The 20,923-nt window shown below is 38.6% G+C and overlaps 1 protein-coding gene across 1 annotated transcript; it reads right to left on the bottom strand.

The window, feature by feature from the left end:
* Positions 1 to 6: 6 nt before the first annotated feature.
* On the bottom strand, positions 7 to 20,813 carry rps6kb1a (ribosomal protein S6 kinase b, polypeptide 1a). Its single transcript, XM_079598996.1, has 15 exons — positions 20,265 to 20,813; positions 19,241 to 19,284; positions 18,984 to 19,101; positions 15,911 to 15,979; positions 14,640 to 14,787; positions 14,444 to 14,501; positions 13,929 to 14,029; positions 13,715 to 13,805; positions 12,404 to 12,494; positions 6,767 to 6,874; positions 6,470 to 6,532; positions 6,289 to 6,366; positions 6,073 to 6,180; positions 5,236 to 5,348; positions 7 to 3,155 (listed from the first exon to the last, which is right to left on the bottom strand). The coding sequence occupies exons 1-15, from the start codon at positions 20,334 to 20,336 to the stop codon at positions 2,894 to 2,896; spliced, it is 1,524 nt and encodes a 507-aa protein (XP_079455122.1). The 5' UTR covers positions 20,337 to 20,813; the 3' UTR covers positions 7 to 2,893.
* Between the last annotated feature and the right edge of the window lie 110 nt (positions 20,814 to 20,923).

The following is a 20,923-nucleotide window of genomic DNA, read 5'->3' as shown; positions in this document are numbered from 1 at the left end:
AGGGTTGCTTGTTAAATACTCCAGTTCAATTTTATTGATGGTGTAGAATTCTCCAGGGATTAAAATGAGTTTTAAAATAAACATGAACAGTCACAAAACACCAGATTATTCATTATAAACAATCTCATGTCATTCATTTTTAAAGCCAAAATGCCCCTCTAATAAACACAGCACTTCAAGCACTTCTTATCTGCATCTCAAATCTTTTTACAGGCATATTTCTATTTGACTTTATAATCCAGGAAGTTTCTGAACTGGTTACAACCCTGGCTCCTAATGAAGTACACACATTTTCGAGATCAGGTTCAGTTGAACTCTTTCTGAAGCTCAATTGCACACCACATTACATTTTTTATAAGGAACATATAGTAATGAACACTTAGCACCAAGTTGTGTCTTAATATTCCAACATGACTGTGAGAATCAGTGGGAGACAGTTTGAAAGGTTTTAAACCCAGGCCATGAGTCTTGTGATTATAGGGACTGGGCTTATAGTCAACATCCAACTCATCAGACTGTCAAAAGTGATACACAAAGCCATTTACGCCACATTACAGACCCCTCTCTCAGCTAGCATTGCATAGTTTGAATAAACGGTCTATATTTGTGTATGCAAAGGCATGATGCGATGCTTCCATAGTCAAAGTACCAGTTAAGAGGCATTTTAATTAAGCTGCTGGTCTTGCACAGATTTCAAAATCAAAGGCTTTCACATATGAAGCCATTACGGGCCGTTAACTGCCACGGCGCAGCAGGCTGTTGTTTATCAGTAGGCACTGTGTTAAGCTTAAGATATTCACAATCATGCTTCCTGTGCATAGTGAGTACAGACAGTTATTGGCTTGATGGAATAATGCTGCAAAAGTCCAGACAGTTCAATCAGAGCAATGGCCTCCTAATGTCCAATTACAATCTACACGACGGAAATTAGTTCGAGGATGTGAGGTTAACATCACATTCAATCAGTGAGTTACAATGTCACAACAAAACAATGTTTTCAAGCAGAAAACAAGCCTATTTTACATTCCCATGGGAAAAAAAGTGTGTCATTTAGAAATGGTTTAAATGCGGTTACACAGCTATTCACGGTCATTGATAACAATAACAGTACTATGAGCATAGGAACGCCTGTGAAACAAGATACATGAAATCACTGATGACTTTGTCTAAATGACCCCTTCTTATATACAGCACAATCTTAATAAGCAGACTCTGTATCAACCAGACACTTATTGTATTTAGAAGAACTATAATACAATGAAAGAGCACCAACAGTCATGAAGAACGATGTCCATATACAGCAATGAAATGAATACGGATTTTTTTGAAGGATTAACTATTTTATTATGCTTACATCATTCTAGGTTTACTAGAATATCGATTTTTCTTTCACCTCAACCACATATATCTAAGCTTATTTCATCAAAAGTCAACAGATTATTAAATAATCCAGTGGTTTTCCCTTTATCTGGTGTATTTATATACACTGCACATCTTGAAAATATATTTAAAATCCCAAGATTTTTACTTTTATCCTTAATAATAATACAATTCGTTTGACTCCAAGATGACCAAAAGAAAGAAGTAATACATAAAAAATAAAGGGGGCTCATCTTTGTCTTTATGTAACTAATCCGGCGAAATCTTGACCGGCACTCTTGATTAAAAATAAATAATTTGCATAGTTAAAAAAAACTATATGGCACTTGGAAAATAAATTGGTTTTCAACAAATGAAAACACATTTAGAAAGAAACATGAAAAAAAAAATGGTTAAGGAAACTATTTCATAATTGTTGTCTTGCTGTTTTCAATACTAAAGTGAAAAGTAAAACTGAAAAAGGATGTTCCACCAATTGTTTTCACAAACAAAAGGATGACATCATATTAGTGGCTTAGAAAGAACTACTTGTACTCTAGATTAAGAGGATTTATCAAGCGTTATCTGGTAATTAAGTATTTTTAATACTCTTTGGTCAAAGTAATGCATACTGAGCAAAAGTAAAACAGTGATTTGATGCCCAGAACGCATGTAGATTCATACTCCATTGTATGAATTTTAAATGTAAATCAAAAACAGACCAAAACAAGGGAAGAATGTCTTGAAGTCATCCAACACTGCCTGATGCATTGCAGAAAATAAAATAAAAACAGCTTATATTTAACTTTATCATTGGTTGGCAAACACAACTGTCTCTCCAGAAGTGTTCTACATCTGTGATTCTAGTAGTCCTAATAACTACTGATGCATTAAGAATCAAATACACCGCAAAATAAACAGATTCCACTGGAATGTAGACCTGGATCTTCTCTTACTTTAAATAGATAGTTCACCCAAAAATGAAAATTCAGTTATTTACTCACTCTTACATTGTTCCAAACCTGTATGACTTTCGGTTCTTCTGTGAAACAAGACATTTTGAAAAAATGATTCAACTGTTCATAAAATGGAAGTCAATGGGGTCTAAAGCAACAAAACACTGAGAATCATCATCTTTTGTGTTCAACAGAAGAAAGAAAGTCAAATAGGTTTGGATAAATATCTCTTTAAACACTATTACTTCAACCTCAGTCTCTCAGACCAAACTTCCAATATAGAACAGAAAATATACATCCTTATTTTTTTGCATGAGCATGACATATAAAAGAAAAACTGTGAAATCCATGCTCAGAGTCGCCTAAAGTGCCAGGTGGTCTCCTTCTCTTTCATAACAAGCAGCAGACCAACTCACTACGGTATAGAGAGCTCACAGGCTTTGTTCTGAACAAGCTCTGCATGCTTGTATGAAGTAAGCTGAGGCGGCAAGTGTTAAAGTGAAGAAAACTGGGTGCAGAAAGGCCTTTGGGTAATTTAATAAATTCCTAAAGTGCAAAACTCAAAACTCGAGACGTCATCAAAGTTTCATTCTCAAATTCTTGGGTCTCCTGCCACCCACTGGGTTAGCCTGTTTCACGGCGGACCCTGCGTTGGATCCCAGTGGTTTTTTGATGGGAAGAGGGGCCGACACCTCCATGCTGCTGTTATTGTCCATCTGCTCCACTTTAAACACCTCCATGGGCGGATCAGAGCGCGGCAGGAGAGACGACGTGTTTCTGCTCACTTCTGGGAAGGGTGGACCTCGAGACCAACGGTCTTCCCCTTCAACCTTCACAGGGCTGGAAAAAGCAAGCATGGGATCACGGGTTTCAAACACATAACCAGTGTACACATGACCAGATAAGCATGTTCCAGCATGCACAACCTTAGATTTGGTTCTCATTTTTGGTCAACAAATTACACTTTAAACTCAGATAAATTAAATCAATGCCCTTTCATACAAGATCATAGGGCTGGGAATCATAACATGTTTTGTTTAGGTATATACAGTGGGGCAAAAAAGTATTTAGTCAGCCACCAATTGTGCAAGTTCTCCCACTGAAAAAGATGAGAGAGGCCTGTAATTTTCATCATAGGTACACTTCAACTGTGAGAGACAAAATGAGATGAAAAAAAAAAATCAGAAAATCACATTGTAGTGCACATTTTAATGAATTTATTTGCGATTTCTGGCTCTCATAGACCTGTAACTTCTTTAAGAGGCTCCTCTGTCCTCCACTCGTTACCTGTATTAATGGCACCTATTTTAACTTGTTATCAGTATAAAAGACACCTGTCCACAACCTCAAACAGTCACACTCCAAACTCCACTATGGCCAAGACCAAACTCCACTATGGGCTAGTGAATGACCTGCAGAGAGATGGGACCAAAGTAAGAAAGGCTACCATCAGTAACACACTACGCCGCCAGGGACTCGAATCCTGCAGTGCCAGACGTGTCCCCCTGCTTAAGCCAGTACATGTCCAGGCCCGTCTGAAGTTTGCTAGAGACCATTTGGATGATCCAGAAGAGGATTGGGAGAATGTCATATGGTCAGATGAAACCAAAATAGAACTTTTTGGTACTAACTCAACTCGTCGTGTTTGGAGGAGAAAGAATGCGGAGTTGCATCCAAAGAACACCATACCTACTGTGAAGGGGCTGTTTTTCTGCAAAGGGACGAGGACGACCGATCCGTGTAAAGGAAAGAATGAATGGGGCCATGTATCGTGAGATTTTGAGTGAAAAACTCCTTCCATCACAAGGGCATTGAAGATGAAACGTGACTGGGTCTTTCAGCATGACAATGATCCCAAACACACCGCCCGGGCAATGAAGAAGTGGCTTCGTAAGAAGCATTTCAAGGTCCTGGAGTGGCCTAGCCAGTCTCCAGATCTCAATCCCATAGAAAATCTTTGGAGGGAGTTGAAAGTCCGTATTGCCCAGTGACAGCCCCGAAACATCACTGCTCTAGAGGAGATCTGCATGGAGGAATGGGCCAAAATACCAGCAACAGTGTGTGAAGACCTTGTGAAGACTTACAGAAAACGTTTGACCTCTGTCATTGCCAACAAAGGGTATATAACAAAGTAATGAGATAAACTTTTGTTATTGACCAAATACTTATTATCCACCATAATTTGCATAAAAATTCATTAAAAATCCTACAATGTGATTTTCTGCATTTTTTTTCTCATTTTGTCTCTCATAGTTGAAGTGTACCTATGATGAAAATTACAGGTCTCTCTCATCTTTTTAAGTGGGAGAACTTGCACAATTGGTGGCTGACTAAATACTTTTTTGCCCCACTGTATTCTTCATTTTCTAAATATCCTTCAAATTTATTTTACTTAAGTACCCACTCTGACAGATTCAGTCAGTTAATTCAAAGGATTCATCATTCTGATTCAAATGGTCATTTAATCTGTGAGTTTATTTTGAATGATTCCTTTAAAATATGGTTCGGACACAAGTTGCACTAAGTTTTAGATGAACTAAAAAGAACATATTCAGAAGAGTAATTTTGTTTGTGAATCGAAACATTTTAGATTCGCTAAAAGGACCAGGTCATAAGAGTCATCCGTTTGTGAATCAGACCACAGTGGTCATGCGGTTTGTTTTTGATTCACTAATAAAAGTATTAATTTGTTTGTTGTCATTGTTTTGCAAAACACATGCCATTTTTATCTTTTCAAAATCATTTGAGATGCAAAATTGGTTCAAATATGATTCGGCGGAATGGGGAAAAACTAGAATCGAGTGAAAGATCAATTAAAAATCCGTCAAATGAAGAACTCAACATTTTTTTTAAACAGCCCTACAAGATCACGAAACCAATACACTGTTCAAACCTCAGTGGAATGAGAAAAACACATTACCTCACTGGTGTTCTTGGGCTTCCCAGAAGCTTGCGAGGCGAACGGGATTTTGGCTCAAAAGTGAACCTTTCCTTGATGTTTTCGAGCACAGATGGAGCTATGTACGTAAAGCCCTGAGGAGAGACAACATCCGAGAACAGATTAAATAATAAAAACAAAAAAGAGTTTGGGTAGACAAAAAAATAGATGAGTGTAGAGGATGTGCAATTATGATGAAGCAAAAACACACTAACAGCTGGAAAAAACAGTTAAACAGTAATAACACAGACCAGATGAGAGACATTATTCCCTTCTCGTAAGTTTGTCTACAAAAATAACCAATTTACCACACACACACACACACACAAATGTAGGTCGGGAGTCAGAAATTAATCTCATATGCATTCTCGAGTGCTCAACATAGCATGCTGATGATAATTAAATTCAAATGGCGTATAAACAGATTCTGAGGCTTCCGTTGGTCTCGTGTTATGTTTGGGCTACAGGGTGTCACGTACAACAAGGCCTTAGTGCCGAGTAATACTATTTGTCTGAAGAACATCTTTATGTTTATGATTTTAAAAAATATATTTGGTATTTTACTACCCATGTAGCTTATCTGGTAGATCATGGTGACAATCTGATTAATGAATAGTTAGAATGCTTGTTTTTTTTATACTTGGCTGATAAACACAAAAATAAATATGTTCACTATTGGTGCACTTTGGAAAAGGCATCTGCTACATGCATGAATATAAATTTAACGTTGGAATCACCACAGAGGTATATTGTTGCTGCAAAGAATATATATTTAAAAGAGTTTAGAGATAAATTTAGCCCAAAAAGAAAGAAACTGACCAGGAAGACTTGGTTGGCGCTTTCACTGAGCGTCGAGTCATCGGGACTGTCCACTGGAGGCTGACTAGTGAACTTTGAGTCAAACTGGCTAACATCGTCTGCGGATTGCTGCAGAAAGAGTTATTATTGGATACTTCATCGTGAGATCTATAATAATGATAATAACAACTCGAAAATACACAACAATTTGATTGTACAGAGAGAAAACACTCATACCAAAAAAGGCTTGAAGGGAGGTTCAACTTTACAAGCCAGCAGATCATCCCAGTTTACGTGTCTGAAGAAGGAGTGGGTCTGAAAAATACAATCTCTTTTTATAATCTACAGAACTCCGCTATATATGTATATGTCATTTCCTGCTTTTATGATAATGGGTTCATGTCAGAAGGGCAGATACCTGGATGTCTACAGCATCTCGAGGACCAGCTCCTATCCTCACTGATGCGTTTCTCTTCAGCAGCTGGGTGCGAAACACACGCACACGCACACGCACACGCACACGCACACGCACACGCACACGCACACGCACACGCACACGCACACGCACACACACACACACACACACACACACACACACACACACACACACACACACACACACACACACACACACACACACACACAACCACATAAGTTGAGAAATAAGACCAAATTCCACACTGCTGTGAAACCTGATTGACCCCAAGACCTCTACCTTTTTCAGAAGGTCCCGTGCTTCCTGGGTGAGGTAAGGTGGAAGGTTCAGTTTGCACCTTAGGATTTTGTCAATGGTCTTTTTCCGATTCTCTGCGGTGAATGGCGGCTGGAGGTGAGAGGTTTAAGAGGATGAACTTATTCTCTGTACAAATTCATAAGACATTTGATCTCTTCACAATAATGAATACTTTGTTTTGAAATTTGTCTGAATGGAAGGAAATTATGTTCAACATCTAGGAGAAAATCTTCCCAGAAAAGTGGAAGCTGTTCAGGAGGAGCAACTCCCTGTTAATGCAAAAGATTTAGAATTAAATGTCAAACAGGCACATACAAGTTTAGGTGTCCATATACTTTAGGCCATGTGGTGTCAGGTTATCTTCATTTGTTTACATTCATTGTTTGTACAAGATTCCATCTATGTTATTTTGGGGTTTACACAGTCAAAACAGTTTTTATTTCTTAAAGAGGCTACAAACTAGTTCAACAGAATTATTGGTAATATGTCCTGTCAAATAGAACACCTCAACAGAGATGAATCTTAAAAAAGCCTAAAGGTAAACATGAGCCTTTCTCTGTGTTGAATATAATATTTTGAACATACACAAGACACCTCAAAAAAACGTTAAAAAGAAAAGTTTGTGTGAAAAAAACCCATAATTTTGGATTATTAAATAAAAAAGAAAATGTCCTTCTGTAAATGTCCACTGAACCTAGAGTGACCATTAGCTTGGTCACAAGGCCGTTCTCCATTGATTTAAGGATTATGGAGGCTACATGCTTCTGTGACTTTTTTGTAGTCTTTCTCTAGATCTGTCTTGACACAATCCTGTCTCTGAGCTCTGAACAGGCAGTTCTCATGGCTTGGTTTTTGCACTGATATGCATTTTCAGCTGTTAGACTTTTTATTGAGAGGTTTGTGCCTTCCCAAATCATCCTCCATTCAATTGAATTTGCCACAGGTTGACTCAATTTGAAGTGTAGTGATATCTACAAGCGAAATTGGAATGCTAAATGTCAAGCGTCACAGAAAAGGGAGTGAATACTTATCCAATGTATTTATTTCAGTATTTTATTTTTAACCCTTGTGCATTGTTCAAATTCCCATCCTTTCGTTATGTTCGTGGCTGAAAACAGCCACTACTTTAAACTGCTGTAAAAATTGATCAGATAAATATTTTTTTGCCATTTTTTTTGCATAAATCTATTAATCAACATCAGTCCTGTTCAAAACTACTAAATGTTTTAAAAAAAATCAAGATTTTAACTCTTTAATTGCCAAATTCATAAATTATGTCACTGATTTGGGAGGGCAAAAAACACAAAATTACTTATTTTCAATATAAAATGTGATTGTGGACTGGATTTTTTTTAACCTTTTATCACAGTCTTGGACATGTCAAAGATTAGAAACAACATTGGTTTTGATGCATTGTTAGTTTTTGTGCAGCATCAGATTTTAACTTTTTCTCCCTCATTTACTGTTCTTGGCTGTTTTTGCCCCATTGACTTCCATTATAACCACATTTTTTGATTGCAAAGCCATGACACCATAAAATCATGCATTTTTGATTGTTGGTGGTTTTCCCTAGCCTGGGAAAACCCAGACCCTCTCAGTTGTAACTGAGTAAGGGTCTGGCAAAGCTCCATAGACAATTCATTTCCACAGGGGCGTCACCAACGGACGTCGGAAAGATCTAAAACCAATCAGAGCGATGAATGACATGACGTATGCAGAGCGACGGAGAAACATCTCGAGACTCTGTTTGTGTTAACGAAAATGACCATTTTAAATCGCTTGAAACAGACGCGATAGCTGATTCGAACGAGTGATGTTGTGATGTTCCACGGCGGCATCCATGTCTGTAATGTACAAAATCTGCGTCACCGTCTCTGCTCTGTCGTCATCGTGTAAAACGTTTCTGATTGGTGCCGCGATTTCGGCGGATTGGAAATGGGTTTCAATGGGCTCTTTGCCAGACCCACTTGCAGAGCAAATCTAAATTTGCCGGAAGTGGTCTGGGTTTTCCCAGGCTAGGTTTTCCCTGTTGGGAAGAGGTAAAAATTGTAATTTTTACTGTTGATAACCAGGTGGCACCATTAACCCTTTAGATAGGCCTGTGCAAAAAAAAGCTTAGTTTCTGGCTTTTACATGGAGTCATATGGAGTATAATAGCATAATAAAGTGTGTGTGTGTGTGTGTGTGTGTGTGTGTGTGTGTGTGTGTGTGTGTGTGTGTGTGTGTGTGTGTGTGAGAGAGAGAGAGAGAGAGAGAGAACTCACCTTGATGTGCCTGAGAAAATCAAAATATGCACCTCAGCGCTCAGAACTACATGGAGTAAACAAAAACAAAGTAAGTGTATTTATGCATCTGCTGCCTTTTGATAATGAGAAATGCAGACTAAACAAAAACTAAGCAAGTGGATTTGAACACTTGCATGCAAGCCTGCTGGTCATTTGATGGTGAGAAGAGCAGGCAACATGAGAAAGGGCTTGACTTGTAGTGAAGTTTTAGAGATGATCATGCAGCCTGACCCCTCCAGCGAGCTGCAGGATGTATTGTCTTCTCCCTCTGACACCACAGACTCAGGAGAGTCAGGCCATTATTTGGATGTGGCACCCTCATCATCCTCTCTAGCTTCCACTGAAGGCGAGGAGGATTCGGAGGATCCTGGGTCTGGGTGGATTGGGAGAAACGGCGAAGTGTGGTTTTCCACCAACACGGAGACAACTCCCTTTCTTCAGCCTGCCAGAGGCGTGACTTCATGGCCGACGCGCTATGCCATCGCAAGGGTCCATAACATCGATTCTGTGTTCAATCTGTTTTTTACGGGCGCCGCACAATGAGAAACTGGACCGGGGTGGACTCCACAGATCTCCGTGCATACATGGGGCTACTGATTTTGGCCGGCGTCTACAGGTCCAGAGGGGAGTCCACACGTTGCCTGTGGGATGATCGCAGTGGTCGTGCGATTTTTAGAGCCACCATGTCCCTCTCAAGATTCAAGAAATCAGCAGAGCTCTGCGTTTTGGAGGTTGGTCATGCTGACAATGAGGTCAATCATCTCGTCGGCCCTGGAGTCACGCCTCTGGCAGGCTGAAGAAAGGGAGTTGTCTCCGCGTTGGTGGAAAACCACACTTCGCCGTTTCTCCCAATCCACCCAGACCCAGGATCCTCCGAATCCTCCTCGCCTTCCGTGGAAGCTAGAGAGGATGATGAGGGTGCCACATCCAAATCAGGATCTGCCTCTCCTGAGTCTGTGGTGTCAGAGGGAGAAGACAATACATCCTGCAGCTCGCTGGAGGGGTCAGGCTGCATGATCATCTCTAGAACTTCACTACAAGTCAAGCCCTTTCTCATGTTGCCTGCTCTTCTCACCATCAAATGACCAGCAGGCTTGCATGCAAGTGTTCAAATCCACTTGCTTAGTTTTTGTTTAGTCTGCATTTCTCATTATCAAAAGGCAGATGCATAAATACACTTACTTTGTTTTTGTTTACTCCATGTAGTTCTGAGAGCTGAGGTGCATATTTTGATTTTCTCAGACACATCAAGGTGAGTTCTCTCTCTCTCTCTCTCTCTCACACACACACACACCCACACACCCACACACACACACACACACACACCCACACACCCACACACCCACACACCCACACACACACACACACACACACACACACACACACACACACACACACACACACTTTATTATGCTATTATACTCCATATAACTCCATGTAAAAGCCAGAAACTAAGCTTTTTTTTGCACAGGCCTATCTAAAGGGTTAATGGTGCCACCTGGTTATCAACAGTAAAAATTTAAATTTTTACCTCTTCCCAACAGGGAAAACCACCAACAATCAAAAATGCATGATTATATGGTGTCATGGCTTTGCAATCAAAAAATGTGGTTATAATGGAAGTCAATGGGGCAAAAACAGCCACGAACAGTAAATGAGGGAGAAAAAGTTAAAATCTGATGCTGCACAAAAACTAACAATGCATCAAAACCAATGTTGTTTCTAATCTTTGACATGTCCAAGACTATGATAAAAGGTAAAAAAAAATCCAGTCCACAATCACATTTTATATTGAAAATAAGTAATTTTGTATTTTTTCCCCTCCCAAATCAGTGTCATAATTTATGAATTTGGCAATTAAAGAGTTAAAATCTTGATTTTTTTAAAAACATTTAGTAGTTTTGAACAGGACTGATGTTGATTAATAGATTTATGCAAAAAAAATGGCAAAAAAATATTTATCCGATCAATTTTTACAGCAGTTTAAAGTAGTGGCTGTTTTCAGCCACGAACATAACGAAAGGGTAGTGAATTTGCCCAGAGTGTACTGTTAAGTTTTTGAAAATTTTCAAAGCATTTTCCTAAAATATGTGTAAAAATAAGCTTTGTCACCAAAAATCATTCCATTTGCTGAAACACGGAAAAAGTTATGGCCAAAATAAGACTCAAAAATACCCCATAGTGGCTGAAAACAGCCCCAACAGCACATAAGGGTTAATACATTTGCAAAGTTGTCAGAAATTAGAAATTTGCTTTGTCATGATGGTGTATGGAGTGTAGATTGATGTGAAAAAAGTAATTTAAAGCAGTTTAATACAAGGCAGCAACATGAAATGTGAAAAAATGAAGGGGTAGGAATACTTTATAAAAATAACAATAACTAAAAAAACTTATTTGCTCATTGTGACAAATTTTTCCAGCACGGTTCACATAATGCGTACATTTAGTGAAATGCTCTTCTCTAGAGTTAAGTTCTCTAGCGAACTAACAAGTTGTGGACACTGGATGACTTGCCTGAGGTAATGACATTTTGTTTACAAGCTGTTTTATTGATTGATATTCTTTCCGTGGGTTGAAACACTGATTGAGCAATTATACCAGATATACCGGTAAGTCTCAGTGTACTGTATCTTTCAACATACCTTCAGTTTTTGGATCAAATAAATGCAGCCTGGGTGAGCATAAGAGACTTCTTTCAAAAACATAAAAAAAAATCTTACCGACCCCAAACTTTTGTGTGATATTGTTAGTGTTAGAGCTGCACAATTCTGGATCTTTTTTTTTGTTTGTTTATAATAAAGATCATGATTTTTCCACAATTCTGAATTTACAAATAAACAAAATAACAGATTCTAAATATTTACAGATATTTAGCCTAATTAATTTGAATTATTTATTCATTTCAATCGGTTTGAATGACTCATTTAGAAAGACTTAACTTGTTTCATTACTGGATGAATCAGCATTTTTTAACTTATCTCTTGAATGATTCAATGACAATATACATTTGTTTTAACAGTCACTTGTCGCCACTCGCCACTTACTGGCTTAACAATGTAATTGATGAATCGGGTCAGAGTTCACTCTTCCGCCAGAACTAGACTCGTGTACGGAAGCCAGTGATTATACCTTATAAAGTTATAAATATGGATATTTTTCTTACAAAAAATGTATTGCATTCTATACACACACACACAGATTAATTCTAAGAGAACAGCATAATCTATATTTATCATATAATCTACAGCTTATGGACCCATTTTGTTCCCATCTTCATGTGAAACTTTAATAAGAAGCAACATAGCAGAGAAGAGATGTGAGAAGGGGCACTCACAGCTCCTGTTAGCATGTCATACATCAGGGCTCCCAGACTCCACCAGTCCACAGCTCGGTTATGGCCACTTCTCATGAGAATTTCTGGTGCCCTGAAAGAGGGAGAGAACAAGAGAAACAAAGACAGACACAGAATGAAAGAATGAATTAGTGAAGAGAGAAAAGGCCAGCGCACCAACCATTTTTTGTGCTTATGTCTTTTTTACTTTGACCTTAACTGACACCGGAGGCCACAAATAAGCCTTCAGAAGGCATGATTGATGGAGGCTCTGGCCTCTATGAACTGGATAGACTTTTAAAGAGGCCACATCATGGAAAACGGGACGTTATTGGATTTCAAAGTTCAAGTTGTTAAACTTCCACAACCCAAAGCTTTCTAGCCTACACCATTTTTGAAACTAAAGGCTGGAATACATAACACAACTTCTGAACAGATTTCAAAACACAAGGCATTATACACTTGACGACTTTGTAAAAGGCTAAAGAAAAAAAAACTGTGCATGATACAATAACCAACTTTCAAAATGTCCCGAACACAACAAACTCGCACAGAAACACATGCCTCATTGCTAGGAGACGCATGACAGCTGAAACGAACACGGATGTGCAGGAGATGACCGCAGCAGTTGATGTAGCGACTGTGTGTTGAACTGCAAAGGAAAAACGAGCCAAGCGCATTTGGATGCTTCAAAATGGATTTGAAGGGAGGCTATTTGGCAATAATAGCCAAATATTGAGGCCAATTTGTTACGCGTGTTATGTAAATTTACTTTAGTATTATTATTGTATTTTATTGCAACTGGTAAATAGAGGAAAGCTTCGGTTTCAGTACAAATGCATCAAACACTACGATATGGATGATAAAATTGGCTCAAAATATCAAACATGTTTTGATATCTTCTGACTGGATGGAAACAAAAAAATCGGTCTATGCTCATCATACACTAAGCGACTTTCTGTGAAATCTGTCAACTCCAACTGCCCAAAATCTACAAACTGGCACAAACTTTCAGCAACTATTGTCGACACATAAATCTGCAAATCAGGTCAACAATCTAAGCAAAAGTCATGTAGTGTATTCCAGTCTTAAGATGCAACAGCAGGTTGCTCAGAAATCTTCATTGTTGTGTTGACGTCACAACCATGAGTATATATATATATAAAATAATAATAATAATACCGGTAATAATAATTCAGCAATGAGTGAACTCTGATGAGTGAACTACACTGGTCTTATCCTGGTCTTTTACATAAAGTTACAGCAGCATAAAAAATGATGTTTAAGTGGGTGAAAATGTGAGTTTGTACATACATGTACTCTATGGTTCCACAGAAGGTATGTGTGACGGTACCATCGTGGATCGACTCCTTACACAGTCCGAAGTCCGTCAACTTCACATGACCTGAGATGAGAATGAAATGAGCAAATCCATAGGAGTACAGTCTTTATTGAACAGGATGTGGTGCAAGCCTGAGGACTGTCTGGGATAAAAAGGACAGAGGCGAGTGAGTGTGTGTTTTATTACCATTGTAATTGAGCATGATGTTCTCTGGCTTCAGGTCTCTGTAGATGATGCCCTTCTGATGAAGGTGACCCAAGGCCATGGAAATCTCTGCCAGATAAAAGCTAAAAGGAGTTTTTGTAAATAAATAAATCAAATTATAAATAAATGTTTTATGGTCACCGTTTCCAATAATTTGACAAGCAACTTGTTCTTGTTCAGAACTTTGTTTTTTAATCATTTAAATCAACATTCGGCCAGCTGTACAAACTACCGGTATATCTGTTAAGCCAATGCTTTTTGAAACCTCCCCCAGGAGATCAATGTTTATACACAACAGAAGTGTAGCATCCAGATAGCAGACAGGTCATCTTGACCCATGAATGATCTACAGTAGTCAACATTTGAAGTAGATCAAAGAAGTTCATCAAAGTTGTCCTAAGACAAGACCGGGTATTGTTCAAAATTCATGCATAACTTTGATAAAAGGTTTTTATCCACTTCAAATGTTGAGTACTGTATAACAAAGCCTCACTCACCAGGCTGTGTCCTCCAAGAAGATCCCCTCCCTCTCCAGCTGCATGAACAGCTCTCCACCTGTTAGAGAAAAATGACCTTGATTCAGATACATTCTCTAAAAACATGCATGCTATTTTGCTACTCAAGACAACTTACATTTTAATATTTTCTGAAAACCAAGACAAAAAAAAAAAAAAAAAACTGTGTTGAACTCACCGCTAAGGTACTCCAGGATGAGGTAAAGTTTGCCCCCTGTCTGAAAGGCATATATGAGATCCACAATGAAGGGATGCTTAACTTCCTCTAGGATGCTCCTTTCTGCTTTAGTATGAGCGGTGTCCTTTGCATTGCGTGCAATCATGGCCTGTTAAACCAGACAAAAACAACATAATCCATTATGGAAAGCTGTGTTTTTAAGTAACTGTCAAAAAAACTCGCAGCACACATAAGCACTTGTGACTGTCTGTGCATGAACATCTTGGCGCTGGAGGGTTCAGGGTTGTAACTCCCCTAATCACAGCTGTGAACTCATCAGACTGGTGTCATTCATGCTTTTATTGCTGTTGCAATAAACAGATTTGGGAATGGAATCCAAAGCATTTCAAACATACAAACCACAGAGAACAATGCGGCATCAGTCTCAGAAAGATTAAACTGCGCCCATGGCCTTGTACAGACACCGTTTGCTCTCCTTCCATCCTTCCAAATGTAATTCTAAATGTTGTTCTATCTGATGCGAGACTTATTTTAAAAGATGTGCATGAAAGCTGTTGACTCTTCTGTCAGACGTAGTTGTCAGGCTGTATGTGATTATTCCAACATTATAGAAAAACAAACTTGCTTGTCCTGTCAGATGTTATACTTTGCTCGCGGCACGCACTCTTCAATTGCGGACATTTAACAGCCTTACCTTATAATACAGTTTACTTATCACTGTTAGTGATATTCGTACCATTTATTTGTGTTAAGTAAAGTGGGACGGTACTTGTGTGTGTCGACCATTTTTGAGAAATAAATACTTCAAATTCCTAAAAATTTGGGTCACGGTTAATGACCACAGGAAAATGAGAGTCCCATGGCCAGGCCAGTTGAGAAAGGATTTTTAAATCTAAAACTGCTTCAGTGCACAAAGAGGAGTGCACAAGGTGTTGATGTTGATAAATGACCATGTCTGCCACTCATCTAGGGTGTTGCCCAATTAGACCTTGTAAAGCATTCGATTATAACGGCCTTGTGCTCTAAATATGTTCAACTCAGCATTGAGGTTGATATAGGATTTAGAAAGTAATTAGTAATGCAATACTTTGATACTTTTTAGAGTAATTAGAACAATAATCTAATTACACTGTTGAAGATGTAATTAGTAGCTAGTAATTAATTACTTTTTTAGAGTAACTTACACAACACTGCGGAACACCCATGCTGATTTTAAGGGAAAGATTAATTAATGGGAATTATTGGGAAATATATTGAATTATTGGCCATACCTTTTTCAATACTTTCATGGCAAATATCTTCCCAGGAGTTGCCCCAGATACCTTGCGAACTTGAAAAACCTGTTTTGAAACAAGAGAGCTGTTAACAGACAAAAGTCGAAAGTCTAATAAAAAATGTTTAGATGAGATCTACAATCCAAATCTGCAAACAAAAACAGCATTAAAGACCTCAGTGATTATGCAGACCATGTCGACTATGTAGACTATCATTCAAAGTTTAGGGTCAGTATGATTTGTTCAATCAACTTTTATTTATATAGCACAATAAAAGTAACAATAGTTGGCCACTGTGCTGTTCAACAGGATAAATATTAACGAGTAAGGTTAAAAACAAAAAGCTGAATTTTTAAATAAATTCTGTAACAAACTGGCAGCCAGTGCAACGGACGCAGTATTGGGGAACTTCCAAACTTCCTTGTGCCAGTTAAAAGTCTGGCTGCTGCATTCTGAATGTGGGACTGTTCATGCTATCTGTGAAACGAAATTAAAATAGTTAAGATGAAGGGTAGTACTCCAACTCAAGTCTTACACAACTTTATGAAAGAAAGAAAGAATGTCTGAGAAGATACGGTCACCTGCCAAGTGAATGGCAAGGCAGTTTGTAACAATCTTCATGTTACTGTAGCAGACAGAAAAAGTCTAAGGCTGGATGTGTCAGCCTTAAACAGAGTGAGTCTGCAATAATCCTGGTAGAAAATGCCATCATCTTACCTTCTAGACACTTTCTGAAGACGACTAATATTGGATTGACTCATTCCAATATAAAAATAATTACAATAACCAAGCCTATTGATACTGAAATTGATAGTTTTATTCAGCAAAAGTGCATTACATTTATCAACAGTGACAGTAAAGACAATTAATAATGTCACAAAAAATATTTCAAAGTAATGCTTATTTTTTTAAGCTTTCTATTAATAGAAAAATCCTGAAAAAAATGGATTATGGTTTTAACAAAAAAAATATTAAGCCGCAATGTTTTCAACATTGATAACAACAAAACACAGCCCGGTCCTTCAGATTTGCCTTACACAACATTATAAGATCAGGTCCTTCCTATCAGAGCATGCGACACAAATCCTTGTCCAAGCTCTTGTTCTATCCAGGCTGGACTATTGTAATGCTCTCTTGGCAGGCTTTCCAGCATATACTGTCAAACCTCTGCAACCGATCCAGAATGCAGCAGCATGAATGGTCTTTAACAAGCCGAAGAATGTCACGTTCATCAATTTGCACTGGTTGCCAATAGCTGCTCGCAAACTCAAGGCACTGATGTGATGTATGCCTACAGATCGACCACTGGCTCTGCACCCCCAAACCTAAACTCACTACTTCAGACCTATGTGCCCACCAGAATCTTGCAGTCTGCAAGTAAACGGCGCCTTGTGGTGGCATCCAAAGAGGCAAAATCACTTGAGTTGTTGAGTAGCTGAGTCTTTAGCCACTTTCAAGAAACAGCTAATAGTGATGTTTGACTCTTGAACAAATCTTTCTTTTGAGCCGGTTCATAGGAAGTAACCGGTCGAGCTGGTTCACTAATCGAACTTTAGTCCCAGGTTGACGAATGAAAAAATGTTCTTTCAACCAACTGACGAAGTTTGCCCAGGATTACCAAGGACTCAAAAAGAACCGAATGAGCCGGTTCAACCAGCTGTCGAGGTTTGCAGAGGATTCTTATGAGTGAGTTACTATACAAGCCTGAGGCACGTACTGGAAATATGCTTATTATGACTGTTATTAAATAATGTTTGATTAAAACCAGCAAGAACCTTCCTTTCGAGAGATGTAAATACATTTTACTATAGTTTATATTTGGAGTTGCTAAGAGAAAAACAAGGAGTTTATAAGACTGGTTTATTCTTTCTATTTACTTTAGACATGTAGAACATCTCCACCTTTGTGCATCAATGTCTGTAATGTGTGCTGTAGGTGCAAAACTTTTAGGACTCTTATCCAAGATGTAGGCTACTCAATGGCTACGTTTACATACACAACTTTTGTTTCAATCGGACTGAATTCATTCCGATTGATGAATCCGAACGTAGTGTTTACATGAACGCTAAACGTGATCGGGTTGATGTGCGCGTTTAACAAGCTTAAAATCGGAATCGATTTTTTGACATGCGCACACTGCACGAATATACTGAGTTTCCTGCTGTTTGTGCATAACAATTTAGCAGACTTAATATTTATCCATTTCTGATCATAATTTGGAGACAATGAGCATATGAACCATTGCGCCGTGCTGCTTATATTTATAACGCTGTTAAAATGTCCCTCCCGTGCCCAAAACCAGTCGGCTATGGATGAGAATCCGGAACAAGGACTGGTGGGACATTGTCCTGCTCCACTTCACAAACGATGAGTGAAAGGATAATTTTAGAATGACGGGACGCGCATTTATATGACACTTTATTCAATCAATTAAGGTGTTAACGTTAAGGCTTTTCAGTGACTTTTCAGCTGTTCAGTTACACAGATAACTAACAGATTATTTGGTTCCATGTAAACGTAGCCAAAATTGGTCAGTCATATCCGAAATGGATAGACTAACTGGGACTTGTCACAGCAATTGCATATTGTTGTCCTATTGTTTTGACTGCTTCTATTGTTCTCCTCAGTTGTAAGTCGCTTTAGATAAAAGCGTCTGCTAAATCAGAGGTCTTCAACCCTGCTCCTGGAGGGCCACTGCCCAGCAGAGTTTATATCAAACCTGCTTAAGTCTGTGATTTTCAAGCGATCCTGAAGAAACTTGACTAGGTGGTTCATGTGTGTTTGATTAGGGTTGAAGACCTAGGCTATGTGTAAAAGTGTAAATTACATTTTAAATAATTTAAATTGTAATAATATCTCACAATATGTTTTTATTTTTACTGTATTTTGTTCAAACAACCGCAGCCTTGGTGAGAATAAGAGACTCTTTTCAAAAATATATATATTTTTAAATCATACTAACCCCTAACATTTGAAGGGTAGAGTGTGTTATTTTGCAGCCCACATTATGTGTCCAAAACACACAACATGCAGGGAGGAAACACCGAGTAGCACTGCTAGTCTTGCTTACCTTTCCATATCCTCCTTTACCCAAAACACGAAGCAACTCAAAACATTCTGGACGAATCTGCTCCGTGCCTTGATTCACAGTATTTTCAGAGATCTCGAACTTCTCGCAGTCTTCCATACTAAAAAAATATAGAGTATAAGTACATTAAAATATGAACATGCAATTGCCTTAAGGAGAAGACAACTCATTTTTGGAGTGAACTTTAAAATACACAAACATACTTTTGTGCGTCCAAAAGTGCACGGTGGCATACTCACAATTCAAAGCCACTGCACTGATCCATGTATTCATTAATCTTGGCCTGTGGAGAAAAAAAACTTGTTGTGTTTCTGGTAGGTTTACAGGGAGTTTTAGGTGTGGACTGCAGTTTTTGTATCTCTGCAGCTTTTTCACCAATTGCCAAGTGTGCAGATCTGACACGGCCATTAAAGCTCAATCTATACCAATGACTGATGCGCACTGGCTCTCCTCCATCAACCGGACTATCAAGGTCACTGATCGCTATTATCACATTACAGGACTCAGCCTAACAATAGAGAGAGTGTCAGACCACTGTAAGCCAGACTTGCAAGGTTTTTTTTTCTGGTTTCAGAGGCAATCTAGGAGCAAAGTGGGTTTAAAAATCTGACAAACAACTTGTCAAACTTTTGAACACTAAAACTCGATCTAGCTTTAGTTTCAGTGTTACATAATTTAACTGCCTGTTAAGTTCTTTAAAAGTTCATGTTAATTTTGATTCCATTGTCTGTCTAGTCATAAAAGTTTGACAGCCCATTAAACAGTCACCTTCATACACCTGAAGTGATGCTGCTGGGTATCTAACAATCCGGTTTAAGCAGGTCGCTGTGTTTCTAGCTGGTCTGAGTCAGTCATTAACTGGTTGACCTTCTAAAAAAAATCAACTGGAATATCTTCAGTTTGACCAACTGGTAGCTGGTTTGTTGCTGGTCCACCATCTTAATAACCAGCTTGAACCAAATTACCATCTTAAACCAACTAGAAACCATCTTAAGATAGACTTCAAAATATATCTTATTAAAACAGACATGTCCACCTATAATAAAATACCATGGTTAATTACAGTTAACGTTGCACATATTTACATACGCACGCACACCATAGTAGGCAAATATTACAGTAACGTTACCTGTCATCTAATAATTTAACATTACATAGTAGAGTCAAAGTACTTTTATGCCGCGTTTTGAAACGCTTATCGATTCTCTGGCCGGTCCAGGCGATGCGGAAAATCTGGAACCGAGCTTGTTACCGGTTACATACCCCGTCAGGGAGCTCCTCATCTGACACGCTGTCCTCCGCCGGGTCCAGGTCGATATCAAACACACCAGCCATGGTAACAGTTTCTTTACACGCACCAATAACGAAATAATGTTGAAGCCTGACGCCTCATGTTCCCACACGACTCACAGACGCCATAACCGGGTCCAGTACGCATTACGCAACATATCCTAACAGAGATTAACTACCGGTAAACGATCACGGCTAACAGCGAATTTCACTGAGCGTCTGTGCGCATGTTCCTGAATGTGTAAAACAAATGCCAATAAATTAATTAGCGCTTTTACTCATTTAAACACGCGAATATCTTTTATTTTACTCCCGTCGTTTTGTATCTGAGGTAAGTGGGTGTATAGATAGAAACACGTCACTCCCTGTGTATAGGAAGCAGTTGTACTTGTAGTATCGCTTCACAGCCAATAGGTGTCGACAAAAGACTGACAATGTTATGCTTTTGTCCAGCTTCAACATTCGTGCTGTTACAGATCAAACACACACACAGGTGACACAGGCGCACAGCTACTGCATTTTCAGTGATCTGCCCATGTGTTTCAAGCTTAATTGATTTAATAATAAAATAACTGCACGTTTCTTTATCTGATTTTAAATATATAAGTATAGTAGGCTACTGCAGATTTGAA

Source organism: Phoxinus phoxinus, assembly GCF_949152265.1.
Source record: "Phoxinus phoxinus genome assembly, chromosome: 23".
In the NCBI taxonomy this organism is placed as follows: Eukaryota; Metazoa; Chordata; class Actinopteri; order Cypriniformes; family Leuciscidae; genus Phoxinus; species Phoxinus phoxinus.
Note: the sequence above shows the minus strand (reverse complement) of the source record. Positions and strands in the feature narration are given on the sequence as shown.